Here is a 15,887-nt window from a genome sequence, read left to right as displayed (position 1 = left end):
TTTTCAAAAATCCTTTCTTAGCGGATATGTCTTAATAAGTATCTCTCTGCGCCTTTCAGCCCGATCACTCTAATAATATTTGAGCTGTGCCAGAGTAAACTAGAGTGAGGAAACTCTCGGTTTGATCCTGAATCGACGAAATGTCATAAAAACCGGCCAAGTGCGAGTTGGACTCGCGTACCGAGGGTTCCGTACTCAGGTTTTTTTTTTCAACATGTTGCACGATAAATCAAAAACCATTATGTATGAAAATAAATAAAAATCTGTTTTATAATGTTCAGATAAAGCCCTTCCATATGATACCCCACTTGGTATAGCTATCTTACTTTGAAAATTTAAACACATTTTTTTTTTTTTTTTAAGCGATGTAGACACAAATTCACTGTTTTCGGATTTATCCCTTTACTTGTGCTATAAGATCTACCTACCTGCCAAATTTTATGATTCTAGGTCAACGGGAAGTACCCTATAGGTTTTCTTGCCAAACACGACGGACGGACGGTCAGACAGACAGACAGACAACAAAGTGATCCTATTTAAGGGTTCCGTTTTTCCTTTTGAGGTATGGAATCCTAAAAATATTAGGCTATCTACGTGTTGTTAGAAATTCCCTGACTGTCGTGAACTATGGCTGTGCGTTGATAGATCAGTCAGACATTTTTCATATATCTAGATTCTAGATTTTCCTTTCATATATTTAGATTTTTAAGGTTCTTAGAGTTTCAAATTAAAAAAGTAAAGTAGCTAAGTAAAGCTTTAGGTTTCTATTACGTAATATCAAGGGATAATAAAATTTAATTTCAAAATCTTTTTCTGATCATCGCCGATATGAAAACTTTTTCAATTCAGCACAAAAGTAAACTTGAAATGAGAGCCAATAAAACTGGAATAATTGCCGATACTCGTATCAACCATCAAAGTAATTCCAATTCCATTCCAATTTATTTGGTAGGAACTGTGGAACTTTAATTAAATGAATAAACATTGAAATAAATCGATGAAACTTTGTTTGATTTACCCATTTACCTATTGTTTTATTTTTCTGAAAATCATTCAAGTATTTTCCAAGCTTTTATAAAAAAAACTAATATATAATTATTATTATATTCAAAAACGATGACAGCTGTGGTTTTAAGGTGTCAGCGTTTTTTTTTTTTTTTTTAATATTAAAACTCTATTTCATTAGCAAATAATCAAAAATAATGCTTTAGCATAGTATAAATAATAAAAGTATGATACATTATATTAAAGGTGAAGTTAAATGAGAAACTGTGAACAAAAAAACTGTGAAAATAAAACTAGATCATTTTAATCAAATCTCTGTAAAAAAAAAACAAGAGGCCGAGCACGTGGCATGCGCAAGAGTAGTTAGCAATGAAAACACCAGCACGGCTCATTGGCTCCATCCACTTGAATGAGACTAGCCTTTTTTTTTTTATCGCTGGGAAATGCTTTTACGCATCCCTCCCGGAAGCAGAGCTGATCACGCTGCTTCCGGGGAATGAGACTAGCCTAGTCTAGGTATAGCGGAACTGTTTCCAACATCTTTATTATGCGACTAGCCGATGCCCGCTTCTTCGCCCGCGTGGATTTAGGTTTACAAAATCCCGTGGGAACTCTTTGATTTTCCGGGATAAAAAGTAGCCTATGTGCTAATCCAGGATACTATCTATCTCCATTCCGAATTTCAGCCAAATCCGTCCAGTGGTTTTTGCGTGAAGGAGTAACAAACATACACACACACACACACACACACACACATACAAACTTTCGCTTTTATAATATTAGTGTGATGACCGACGCCGATGAACATTTGCAGTACCAGCGGAACCGCCAATGCATTGCCGGCCTTTCAGGAATTTATTGAAATGAAATGATTTGGACCCGGTGACAGCCCGCTATTTTCCCATAGTTAAGAGGGGTCTCTCCGTCACTCGCTCCATACAATACCTCCATGTATGTGGTTTTCCAGATTTCTGTTAAAATATTCGGTTTCAAAGTTACGCGGTCTTAAAAATTCGCATACAAATCTTTGAGCCCCTGTAATTCTAAACCTACATATTTTGAGAAAAACCTAAAACACCACAGACACAGATATTAGTTTCTAGAATATGTCTGCAAAATTTCATGGACATTGGTTGGTTAATATTCAAATGAAATTGGAACTACGATTGTATGGAGTAAGTGACGGAGATGGCCCTGTTAATGTGAAAATTCGCCAAACACAAAAAATTCACCGTATTCCATAAGCACTAAGTAGAGCATAGTAATTCTGGTAATTCTACGTAGTAATTCTAAAGTACCTATCTAGTAATTCCCTAATAGTGTGGCCACTCGATTTGTCGGATGCCGAACTATCGTACACCCCAACACATATGTATATATACATATATATATATATATATATATATATATTTATAAAGAATACTAGCCATGCTAATCATGACTAATACTCCCCTTTCCCCTCCAATTAAGCGTAAAGCTTGTGCCAGGAGTGGGTACGACAATAGTGCAACGGGTGGAATTTGAACCGCCGACCTTTCGGAATTCAGTCCGCTCCTCAACCGTTGAGCTATCGAGGCTCTAGATTTATCGATACGATGTATCGACATATTTTTACATTTAATTCTTACCCTAACGCAGTGGGTGTACGGGTAAATACGAATTCCACTTGCACCCACTGGTGGAGAACCCTGACACTGGAGCTGTAGGTACCATAAGTATTTAAGTTGAAGAGAAAAGGCGAAGATATTCTGTGGGGAACATTATAAGATGGCTTAACTTCTTAAAAAAAAGTTAAATTTTACTGAAAAAATTTATCCCCATTATATTTTAAAAAACAAAGCTTAACTGAAATCCAATATTTTAAATCCAAACTCACTCAAGCGAACTGTATTCAGCCTATTGTTGAGAATCAAAGTAAACTGTAAACATTAAGAATTAAAACGAGACTGAAAGATAAAACCGTCTCGAAACGACGAGCTTTTGTGTACTCGATACTTGAATTAAGATGTTCTTTTCTTTTATAAGGGCTATCACAGACACGCTGCTTTTTATTTAGGGTTCCGTACCTCAAAAAGGAAAAACGGAACCCTTATAGGATCACTTTGTTGTCTGTCTGTCTGTCCGTCCGTCCGTCGTGTCTGTCAAGAAAATCTATAAGGTTACCAATACCTTTGACCTAGAATCATGAAATTTGGCAGGTAGGTAGGTCTTATAGCACAAGTAAAGGAATAAATCCGAAAAGCGGAAATTCTTTGAAAAAATCCGATAGGGCAAACCTGTAACCAGTAGGTATACCTGTACATTCTAAAACAGATTTTTTTTTACTATCACAAGTAAAGGAATAATTAGTCCGAAAACCGTAAATTTGTGCTTACATCATTAAATTTTAATTTTCAAATTAAGATAAGTGTACCAAATGGGGTTATCATATGAAAGGGCTTTACCTGTATATTCTACAACCGATTTTTATTTATTTTTATGCATAATAATTTATGATTTATCTAGCAAAATAACGGAAAATTACCCGAGTACAGAACCCTCAGTGTGCGAGTCTGACTCGCACATGGCCGGTTTTCCATCATCATTTTTCATTGTCATTATCAACCGATAAACGTTTACTGATGGGCACAGGTCTGTTGTAGGGACTTTCACACGCTAAGGCCTTACCCTGCCTCGATCCAACAGCTAGATGTGACTTGCTTGATGCCTTCTGTCCGCCTAGTTGGGTTTGAGTTCAGAGCCAATCAGTGGTGATTACCATCCTTACACTATAGTTTTTAAACTACGGTGCTCTCTGGTAATCCTCACTTTGCGAATGTCATTCGAATTTCGAATGTGCGGATTGAATTGCACAGTCACAACTCACAACTTCCAATCAAAAGTTTAAATGACATGTGCAAATTAAAAATTTATAACACCCCCGACAAGTGAAGGTTACAGTAGGTAACTAGAAAAGAGCTGATAACCTTCAAACGGCTGAACCGATTTTCTTGGATTATAGCTAAGAACACTCTCGATCAAGCCACTTTTCAAACAAAAAAAACTAAATTCAAATCGGTTCATTAGTTTAGGAGCTACGATGCCACAGACAGATATACAGATACACACGTCAAACTTATAACACCCCTCGAAATAAAACCGTCAAATCGTGGATTTCAGAAAGAAGCATATTGTGTGTGTTGGCCCTTGGGCTTTACTTATTCAATATTTGTTCAAGTTCTTTTTAACCCCCGACCCAAAAAGAGGGGTGTTATAAGTTTGACGTGTGTATCTGTGTGTCTGTGTATCTGTGTATCTGTGTATCTGTCTGTGGCATCGTAGCGCCTAAACGAATGAACCGATTTTAATTTAGTTTTTTTTGTTTGAAAGGTGGCTTGATCGAGAGTGTTCTTAGCTATAATCTAAAAAAATTGGTTCAGCCGTTTAAGAGTTATCAGCTCTTTTCTAGTTTTCTTGTGAAAAGAAGGTTAGATAACCGTTAGGTTCATAAAATTATGTCAATAGACAAATGTCAAGCTGTCAAGATGGACGTTGCCAAAATACATAATTATTTATTTGAAAATTATGTTTTGGAAAACTCAAACACTTTGGATCGTCGGGGGTGTTATAAATTTTTAATTTACACTTGTTTTAAATGCGATTCAAAAAGTTTTAGGTCCTCATTCGGCTTTTTTAAATAAAGAAAGTCATTTTTGTGTTCAGTTACCAAATGAAAATACCAATTTAAAAACTTAATGTTTTTCAATTGGCATTTTATTTAAGCTTTTCATTTAAATGGTATTCAAAAAGTTCTAGGTATCAAATCTTTGTATAATAAAAAATAATAAAAAAATGAAACAAATTTATAGGTAGTTATTGAATTGTAAAAGTAAAACTATTATTATTTAAAAAAAAAATGAAGCTCATAATATTTTTGTCAACTTTATGAGTTGTGGTCAGGTCAGGAACGGAGCTAGGAAAAATTACAATTGAAACAAGCCCGCTGCTGAATTAAAAAAAAATTATACTACTTGTATGAAAGAAAGAGTAACTTGCTAGGTACTTCATTTGTTTCTAAGTAGGTACTTCTTCTTGGTAGAAGCAACCATCTTAATAATTATTATCATTGATGGTCAAACCATATTATAAAATGTGAAAGTATGTTTGTTTGTAGGTTTGTCCTTCAATCACGCTACAACGAAGCAACGGATCGGCGTTATTTTAGCCATGGATATAATTAATTACCCGTAAAGTGATATAATAAGGAAGGCCTATGTCCAACAGTGGACGTCCACAGGCTGATGATGATGATGATGATGATGAAAGTGATATAAGCTACTTATTACTCCGGGAAATTAAAGAGTTCCCATGGGATTCTTAAAAATCTGAATTCGCAATGAAGTCATGGGCGTCATTTAGTTTGTGGTTTGGACTCGCGGGGAAAAGATGGCATTTCTTTATAATTTTAATACTTCTTTATATACTTATTTTTAATGAAATTAACGTTACACGTCCTTACTTTTCACGGAACATTGTGTCAGCTGCAATTTTAAGAGACTGTTTATCTCGCCTTCATTATCTGACGGGGCGATAAGCGAATGCATAAAAGACGCTCTATTTTTGGCGACCGCGTCATCGACTGGTTTGACAACAACGTATGTAAACATGCATCCTTGTACTTGAAAATTTTTGCCGTTATATCATCGACATTTTTTGCGTGCTTCCAAAAGAATATCGTGGGTTTCAAACCATATAGGGGAGTTTAAATAGTGGTAAATTATTTTGACGATTCAAAATCACTTGTAAAAGTTTATTTGAATAAAAATATTCTATTCTATTCTATTTACACAAAAATGCGAATGCTTTTCGATCCCAATATTAGCGAGAGAAAGCGTCTTTATTATAATTTCAGGTGAAAATAAAGAAATACTATTGGACGTATGATTGTTGCATTGACAAAGTTATTTAGTTTTTTGTATCTCTTGAAAAGTAAAGATACAATGCAGATACGTCTCTATATCTTGATGTCCACTATTACAAGGGCTAAGAAAATGAAGAATATAATATGTTCTTCATAGCAATTAGCATTAGCAATACAAGGGCTAAGAAGATGAAGAACATAATATGTTCTTCATCTTCTTAGCCCTTGTATTGCTTGCTTATTATTCCAATCCTTTGTAAGGCTTTTGAGGGTATATAATTGTTTATCTAATATCAAGAGCATTGTTTAAGTGTTAATGAATTACAAGTTTAGATGTGATAATATTTAGGGTCATAATGATTGTAATGCTTATTTAAGACTTTCTTGTTATATTGTTTCTATTGTAATATGAATACCTACTGCGTAGTCTTTCTTTCCGTCGCTTCGTATCATATCATTCTTGTGATATTTTTGCTCTTACAATTTTTAGGTTTCATATACTTGTATTCAGCTATCACGAGTTATAGATTTTGATCGGTTTGCCGATCCATGAAATGTTCATGTATTTCTATTTATAACGTTGATACAACTTCTATCTAGAGAATCGAAACAACGTATACAATGATGTATTCTTTAGCGTCATTTGTTTTACTTTCGATCTTATCAATTTCAAATACGGTAACTTTTTCGTTACGTTGAAATCTGAAGTAAAAGCTACTGGATCTCCATACTTCACTGGAACTGCAGTAATTTTATGGTTAAAAAATTAATTACCTAGTTTATTTACTCATACTTAAAAATTTTGTAAACTCATAAGTCAGGCTCCTTTTAAGACATAATATTATAAATTGAAACATGAAAATCTAAAACTATAAATCATTCTAATCAAGTAGGCTTAGCAAATATCGATATTCTAATATTATTATTGATACCCAAAGACTCTAGCGATGGTTCCGAAATTATGATTCTATCTAGAAAAAAGGGGAAAAATACTAAATACTTTTTAGAGATTTTACAACCCCACGTTAAGTTGTATTCATTGAATAACAATTAGTGATATTTAATCTCGTGAGACGTTACAATGCGGGCGATAGAAAAACACTAATTCGGAAGGATATGATACCTTTATCGGTTTCTACATGCTAACTTAATGTTTAATTTTGGTTGTAAAAAGAAACTTCTGATCTTATAGTACTTTTACTATTGATTATTATGATCCTGTTTATACATACTAGGAAGAAGCCAGGAATAAATATAATTGTTTTAGTATTGGGTATGTATTAAAGGTTATTGCACAAAAGTGTATCTTTGCAAATAGGAATAATTGTTTCATGAACAGAAGCTTGCTATGACTAAAACCCCTGTACATGCCACTGTATGTACGTGATTAAATTAGCACATGGGTATGAATCAGTTGTAAAAATTGTAGGTATGAATTTCTGGATTGACCAATCTTAATGCTCACTATCTTTGAGATAGTGGATGTGTTAACTTTGATAAATTGCAAAAACCACTACCTATCTTATTCACGTTTGTTGACATTATATTTGAAGATATGGAAAGCATTAGATAATTATGTTTGTTGATAATTGCAATTAACAGTAAATGTCAGATAGGTATATTTTTCTAAGTCACGTTTTCGGCTTTGCACTCTACTATCATTGTAAATGATGATGCATTCTCGATGGGACGTGCTAACTGCTAACCTTGAAAAGATTATGGTTAACTATTTGTTATTAGAACCATACTTTGCAACATTGTACCGAAACGGTTTTTATTTTATTTTCTCTAATCATCTTTAACGTTAAACTTTTCTTGTAAGACACTATCGGTTTTGTAAACACTCAAGGCTATAATTATTTAATATTCTAAGAATAATTTTACTTTTAGTTGAACCTGTATGAAATGATTTGCGTGATAGTATGTAAGTATTTGCCTACATTGGCATAAAACACATTATAGCTAAAGCCGGCATTTTAATGCTTCCGGAAAAAGATGGCGTCGGTGGTTTACGTTTCAGAACATATTTACTTTTCCCCGAAATATGTATGCCGAAACGGAAGCGACGGTCGGGAAAATGGCTCATTACATAATTTCAGGTTTGGCTTATCAACTGACCTTCCGTAATTATGACGCTGGGATTTTGACATATGGTTTCCGGTTTCCTTCACTTGAGTGCTTTGTTTTTTTTTTTGCGTTTACTTAAGAGATGTTTTGCCGGCGCATTTATAATTATACTACTGCAGAAAAACAATATAAGCAAATGCATTTTTAATAATAACTTTGACGTTATGAGAGACTCTATAAAATATTATTCAAACGTTTTCAAATTCAAATTTAAAAGTAGTAGGAACAATTAATATGCTATTTACATACTTATCATGATTATAACTTAAATAAAGGTATTAATATATTTTTCTGCAAAAAAATTAACAACCCACAATATCCTAGGTATATATTTTTGCTATTGCTGTCCATATTTTCCTCAAGCAAAACATATTACTACAGAAATTATAATTTTTTTCAAATTGTATCCTACGGACAAGATTGATTGCAACAAAAACTAAATAATATCCGTTTGTATTACATTTGTAAGCATAAAATAGAGGTCCCCATTGAATTCAATTGGCTCAATTAGGCAAGCCGTCTAGAAAAACTACGGCACGTCACGGATGACGTAACAATACAGACCACGCTGAAGACTTACAAAAAACAGATACAATGCATGAAAAATAAGATCATAAACAATTTTCCAATAAACTTATTTAACTAGTTATTACGGCACAAATATCGAAATCACAACAAAATGGCCGGGGAGAAAAAACTGATAATAAGCGACTTTCTCGAAACTAACATCTATATAACCGGGTGAAAGTAATCGACCGCAAAAACTCCCGTAACGTCGCGTGACACCTGTCAATTTGACAGAATTAACACTTAGAATTCCAGGAGTCCTGGCACAACACTTTGACAGGCTTTAATTTTAACGCAATTCTGATCAGCTGATACTCGCTCTCTCAAATTAAGTTTTCAGCAACTTAGTCATTAGTCAACCAAAATCACCCATCAAACCGAGGATCTGATCTAACCAGAACCGCAATTTAAATGTAATCCTTCTGATGAGCTGATATATTTGTCCACTTAAATTTAATTTTCAGCAAGTCAATCATTTCAACCAATAACACCAATTATTGCGAGAATCGGATCTAACAAAAAATGTAATTTAGACGCAATCAGTTGACACTCGTCCACTTAAATTCAATTTTCAGCAAGTCTTCTATCATAAATTGAACCAACGCCAATTATAGTGAGGATCTGAACTAACCAGAACTGTTTCAGGACTGAGTAAAAATTTCCAGCTGATCTTCTCACAATTTCTTTGCTTCTTCAGGTCAGTTGCGAAGGTTTTGGGACCAGGGAGCAGGAGTCGGTAGCGGTACGTACCTTTGACGAGCCGCTGCAGTATAATCTCCTTGTGCTCGTGGGTGTGGGGCTCGCCGATGACGGCGAGCAGGTAGCATCCCGTGAGGGGGCTCGGCGGCGGCACGGAGGCCGAGAGCTCCGTCCCCAGGGACAGAGACCTGTCCTCTTCGTGGTCCATCGCCGACGGCGGCGCCGGCGCGTTCGCCGACGGTTCGCCCAGTGCAAGCGTGCTGAACCGACCGCTTCGGACGACAACTCCGCACGGAATGCCTTCGAACGCCCGGTGTAGACCAGTTTGCGCGCGCAATCACCTAAAAATCGACCGAGCGCGATGCGCGGCACGCAGACGCGCCGACGTCTAGTTCCAACCCCAACTTTCTCTCTCACTTATCTCGGTACTTTCTCCTCGGGTCCGAAAGAGACGGCGTACTCGTAGGGCGTATACAGAAGAGGCTCTAGGCTCTAGGCTGAGCAGCGCACACGTCTGCATTGCGTCTAAACAAGCCGGCTGAACAACCTCGTGCCTCAGCTGTTATCCAAAGGTTTTTACAATCGATAATGATATAATCGTGGCAGCGCGGCGTTGTTTGCGGATGTCTGAATGCTGGCCACTTGCATTATTGCCTTCCGTATTTTACCGTCTAGTTGGCTGTACAGTAAATTTCTCCTTTGCAGGCCTTTTGCAGAGGGCAAGTTGCGCTTTTCAGTTAAGGGCCGGAAAACTTAAATGACCGGGCGGCTGAAAATTTTTTCAAGCGTGAATTAGTAAACTTTGTCGCTTCTTTTAACGCTTTTGGAAGCAATAGTTTTCATTTTATATTTTTAATAAGCCCGAAAATTTCCCTATTTTCTGAATCCACAATCTTTTTGAGTCTCAACAACAAAAGACCGTAAAGTCAATATCAATTTATGACTAAAACTCATCATGCCTCGGTCTATTGTTAATTTTGCAGTTCATAATGTTTCTTTACATTTTCAGTAAAAAAAAATCCTCGATTAAATTAAGTTAAATGATCACCAATATTTTCCTGATTATTCCATGATTTTCAGTCAAAAAATTTATAACAGTCTAGCTAATTATTCACAAGCTAACATTGCAAAATCTAAAGACGGGATAATAGAACCTTCAACGGACAATTGTTTAAAGAATGGACGGAAATCCGACCAACCACAATTTTCAACCTTAGCCCTTGAACTATTGCTGCAGCCAAGCGTGTCTTGCTTACAAGTGTCACAACTTACACCTTAATAGGGGGTAAATAGTGCCTACTGTTAGGTAGCTGAGTAGTACCTACATAACTACCCTTCTATTTCTTTTACCCACTATTTTCTTAACAAAAATAGGTTTCATACAGGTTCTCTTTTAAAACTAGGCTTCAATTTGTATTTGTTATGCACGGGATGCTGGGTATAGAAATTAATGTAGACTGCGTTGGTGGTGGATATAAATGGATATTTTTCTGAATTAGCTTTACTTAAGCTGCCCTTAAAATCTCATTTAGAAAATATGCTGTGGGCATTTTCATTCATTAAAAATATTTCATGTCTTAAATATTTATCAACCATCTTACGGAAGATACTAACTACCACATTAATAACCCAAAAAAATGCGGATCAAATCATTGCGGAGTTTATAGAAGAGGGTCTATATGGAGAAATATGATGCACAATGTTGTTGGTATCAGTTATTTTTACAATAGGAATAGGTGTAAGTAAACTAGCCCGTTTTCCACCTAAGCGGAGCGGAGAGGAGATGTGACATGACATGAAAAATTATCACGTCATCTTTAAAAATCTGAGTGGTCAACTGAACACATCTCCTCTGCGCTCCAATTAGGTGGAAACCAGGTCTAAGCTTGGATGGGATGAAATCTCTGAAATTTTTTACTTTGTAGGGGTTATAAAGGAAAACTAACACAAACTATTAAGTTTACGTAATTAATAATAATTATTATTGTTTGACCACCAATTTGAATAAATGATTTCACTTGTGACTTTTTATGTCTGCAAAAAATTTCAAGTTTCATCAAAAGTTTTCATCTCAAGTTGTTAGAAAAGGTAATTCTCCAAATCATCAAAATCATTGATCAATGATTAACTTATAGATCGACCATTGCTTATATAACTAATACTAAGTTTACAAATAAGCAGTTTATTATCCGATACCGTATTAATCCAGCACTCAGCAACCGTCAGCTGAAAAATGTAATCCATTTATACCTGACGGAAGGCTTCGGAAAATCGTTACACAAAAATTTCGCAACTAATGAGCCATTTAGCCACTTGGAAACGTACTGAAGATATTTTTTTTGGTCTTTTTACTTCGGAATTACCCGAGAGTAACCGTTTCTGTGTATATTCTTAACAATAGAGGAAATTATGGCTGTTTGAATGACTCTCGAATAAATACAGACCATTTAATTTTACCGTCTTATGAAGGGAAGAGGTTTTTAATTCGACATTTCTTTTCTCATTGTTATTTTTTTGTTTTGGTGAGGCCGGTTTGATTAATAATGTTGTGCTGCGAATTAAGTAATAATTACGTTTGATGTCAAAATTATTTGGGGACTACCGACTGTAGTGAAAAAACTTCGAACTATGAAAACAATGGTTTTTATTGGATTTTCAAATTAGTTTTTGTAACAATTTTCATTCTTAAACTAAAACTATTTACATTAGTTTAGTTTTTACATGTATTGGCACTTCGAGTATTAATAAAGAAGTATTCACACAAAATCGAGACATTAATTATTTCACTGTCACTTTTTCTAGCTCCGCCCCTGATCAATGAGCTGACCAAAATTCATACTAGATCATAATCTCACCAAATATCAGTCAATAATATAGTTTGTTTATTTCCTTAGGAGAAGGAGGTAATTTCCGAACTAGGTACTTTTCTACCACTAGCGAACTTTACTAGGCAAATTCCTTCATTGATAGATAGAGCTACGATTATCCGAGTGCTAGGACTATTGATTAATTTTAGAGAAGTATGAGTATATTGTATCGTGGACAAAAGCTAGGACGAAAGATAGATTGTGTGTGTGTGTGCATGTTTGTTACTCTTTCACGGAAAAACTACTGGACGGATTTGGCTGAAAGGAATAAAGATAGATTATATCCTACCTATAATACTACCCTGGATTAACGTATAGGTTATTTTACCCCGGAAAATCAGAGTTTCAATGAGGTTTAAAAAAAAAAAATCCATGCAACCGAAATCGCGGGTATCAGATAGTACTTGATAATTCTGAAAAGCGGATATCAATAACCACCGGCGGGACGGATGTGACGTCATCGCTTCCTCACCCCTTCCTCGTTACATTTTATGAGGGTAGAGGGTAGACAGGAAAATGACTCATACATTGTAACTTCATTAATTTGAAACTTTGGGGTGATTTGATCAGGGAGCACGCATTTATTAAGAGACTAGATAATACCCGTGGCCTTGCTCGCGTGGATTTAGGATTTTTAAAATCCCGTGGGAACTCTTTAATTTTTCGGGATAAAAGTAGCCTATGTCCTTCCTCGGGATGCAAGCTCTTTGTACCTTTCGTCAAAATCGGTTGAACAGATGGGCCTTCAAAAGTAGCACACAGACAGACCCATTTTCACATTTATAATATTAGCATGGGTCAATGCTTCAATAACTTAAGTCTGAGCAGTATTTCACTCTATCCTTAAACTTCGATACTTAACAGGGCTCTCTCCGTCACTTACTCCATACAATCGTAGTCCCAATTTCATTTGAATGTTAAGCAATCAAAGTCCATGAAATTTTGCAGACATATTCTAAAAACGAATATCTGTGCCTGTGGTGTTTTAGATTTTTCTAAAAATATGCAGTTTTAATATTACAGGGGCTCAAAGATTTGTATCTGAATTTTTAAGACCGCGTAATCTTTGAAACCGAATATTTTAACGGAAATCTGGAAAACCACAGGCATTGATATTAGTTCCCGGAACGTTTCTACAAAATTACATTGAGTATCATCATCATCATCATCATCAGCCTGTGGACGTCCACTGCTGGACATAGGCCTTCCCTAAAGAGCGCCACCACACCCTGTCCTCAGCCTTCCTCATCCAGCCACTTCCCGCCAGCCGCTTAATATCATCGGTCCATCGTGCTGGACATTGAGTATGATTGGTTAGTATTCCAATGAGAGACGAACTACGTTTGTATGGAGCGAGTGATGGAGAAACACCCTAAGACTCATTGAGCTAATACATTCGGCTTCGATCACCTGTTAGGGGGGCTTAATTCCCTTTTTTCAGAGATACTCGTACTTATGTCCTTTTTAAGCATTTAAAAATCGCATGCTAGGTCAAGTTAAACATAGTGATTAAACTTAGGTATATTATGCCTGAAATGAGAGTTCTCCATGTTCTCAAAGGTGTGTGAAGTCTGTCAATCCGCATTGAGTCCGCCGCCAGCCCACTACGAAGTAAGGGTCTCAAAATAATCCATACTTTAATACTTCCATATACTTATATACTTACATAATAATATTATAAATGTGAAAGTGTGTCTGTCTGTCTGTCTGCCACCTTTTCACGGCCCAACAGTTTAACCAATTCTGACGAAATTTGGTATAGGGTTAGCTTATATCCCGGGGACGGACAGAGGCTACTTTTTGTAACGTAAAATCAAAGAGTTCCCACGGGATTCCTAAAAACCCATTAGGTAACTTGGATCCCTGTAATTGGAATTTTGTCACGGAAAATCAAACAGTTCCCACGGGATCTTTAAGACCTAAATCGACGCGGACGAAGTCGCGGGCATCCTCTAGTCTCTCATAATCCGCCACGCTGCGGATTGGCACTTGGCAGACTTTACACACCATAAGACACCTACCTGAGAAAATTATGGAAAACTTTCAGGCATGCAGGTTTCTTCACGATGATTTATTTCCTTCAGCGTTAAATCAAGTTATAATGAGTAGAGCATCGACGAGACACACAGACAGAAAGACAGACACACTTTCGCATTTATAATACCTAATGGATTAGTTTAGATTTTACTGCCCATTAACTCCGTCTTTATGTCAGTTGATCACGGGATTTCGTCCATTTTCTCTCTGACACAGATTAGAGAGAAGTTGCATCTTTATGCAAAACTAATTGCACAGAGATTAGTCGCTAAGCAATATTTATGCTTTACTAGCCGACGCCCGCGACTTCGTCCGCGTGGATTTAGGTTTTTCGAAATCCCGTGGGAACTCTTTGGTTTTCCGGGATAAAAAGTAGCCTATGTGCTAATCCAGGATATTATCTATCTCTATTCTGAATTTCAATCAAATCCGTCCAGTAGTTTTTGCGTGAAGGAGTAACAAACATACACACACACACACACACACACACACACACACACACACACACACACACATACAAACTTTCGCCTTTATAATATTAGTGTGATAGTGTTTATGGTGTAGAAAATAAGATCTACATTTGTTTGAATTCGTATGTCAAGCTATGGACACCTATGGACATAAACTACGGCGCTATATTATGTAGAATAAATTTAATCCTAAAATACGACAGACAATGCAGGTACTAAGATTTTTATTCTGCTTACAGATTTGATCAATATTTTTAATCCTAAATCTAAAGGAGTCGGAATAAGTAGATAAAATTATCAAGGTAGGTAGGTCTATAATAAAGTTTTAGCTAATACAAAATCTTCTACAAATTTCTGCAACAAAATCTCAAATTGAACATGAAGGTAAATCTCAACATTAAGTTTTCTTAATGCGTCAAGTGCGAGTCAGATGCGCACACGGAGGGTTCCGTACTATCCAAGATACCATACCAAGAAATAACATTTATAAATTTTCGTAGCGGCCATGTTGAAAGTAATGTTTGTTATTATAGCGGCAAAAGAAACAGACATTCTGAAAAAAAATCAACTCTCTACCTATTACGGTTCATGAAAAACCGCTGACAGACAGACGGACGGCTGGCTTAGTAGGGTTCCGTTGGCACTCTTCGGGTACGGAACCCTATATTTATAATATTACCAACTGATTTTAAAAATATAGAGTCGCAACTAACTTGTTGCGCTGCATTGCACTCAAATACATCTAGGCGCAATAAATGAGAAGGTAAAAGGAAGGGTAATGAAGATCACTGACATAGCCCAAACTATTAGCAACCTGAAGTGGCAGAGGGCAGGCCATGCCTGTCGTAGAGGCGATGGACATTGGAGCCGGAAAGTCCTTGAGTGGGGACCGCCTATAAGCAAGCGTAGTGTGGGACGCCCTCCAGCACGATGGACCGACAATATAAAGAGGCTGGCGGGAACTGGCTGGATGAGGAAGGCTGAGGACCGGGAGTGGCGGCGCTCTAGGAAAGCCCTATGTCCAACAGTGGACGTTCACAGGCTGACGATGATGAAATGATGATAATGAAGCTCATATATTTATTCTACTTAGTTTATACCCGCTACTACTTGTGCTATACGACCTACCTACCTGCCAAATTTCATGATTCTAGGTCAATGAGACCCTATAGGTTTTCTTGACGGACACGACAGGCGGACAGACAGACAAAAAAG

General features: G+C 36.4%; 1 protein-coding gene across 1 annotated transcript in view; it reads right to left on the bottom strand.

Annotated features, from left to right (window-relative positions):
• Window positions 1–9,602, bottom strand: part of LOC123874647 (microtubule-associated protein futsch-like) — a 196,887-nt gene extending 187,285 nt beyond the window's left edge. The window contains exon 1 of the mRNA XM_045920138.1: window positions 9,350–9,602. Within this exon, the coding sequence (XP_045776094.1) occupies window positions 9,350–9,506 (157 nt within the window). The 5' untranslated portion in view covers window positions 9,507–9,602. The remainder of the gene's footprint in view (window positions 1–9,349) is intronic.
• Window positions 9,603–15,887: the final 6,285 nt, after the last annotated feature.

Source organism: Maniola jurtina, chromosome 18 (assembly GCF_905333055.1).
Source record: "Maniola jurtina chromosome 18, ilManJurt1.1, whole genome shotgun sequence".
In the NCBI taxonomy this organism is placed as follows: Eukaryota; Metazoa; Arthropoda; class Insecta; order Lepidoptera; family Nymphalidae; genus Maniola; species Maniola jurtina.
The sequence above is the reverse complement of the archived record's forward strand: the minus strand, read 5'-3'. Positions and strand labels throughout refer to the sequence as shown.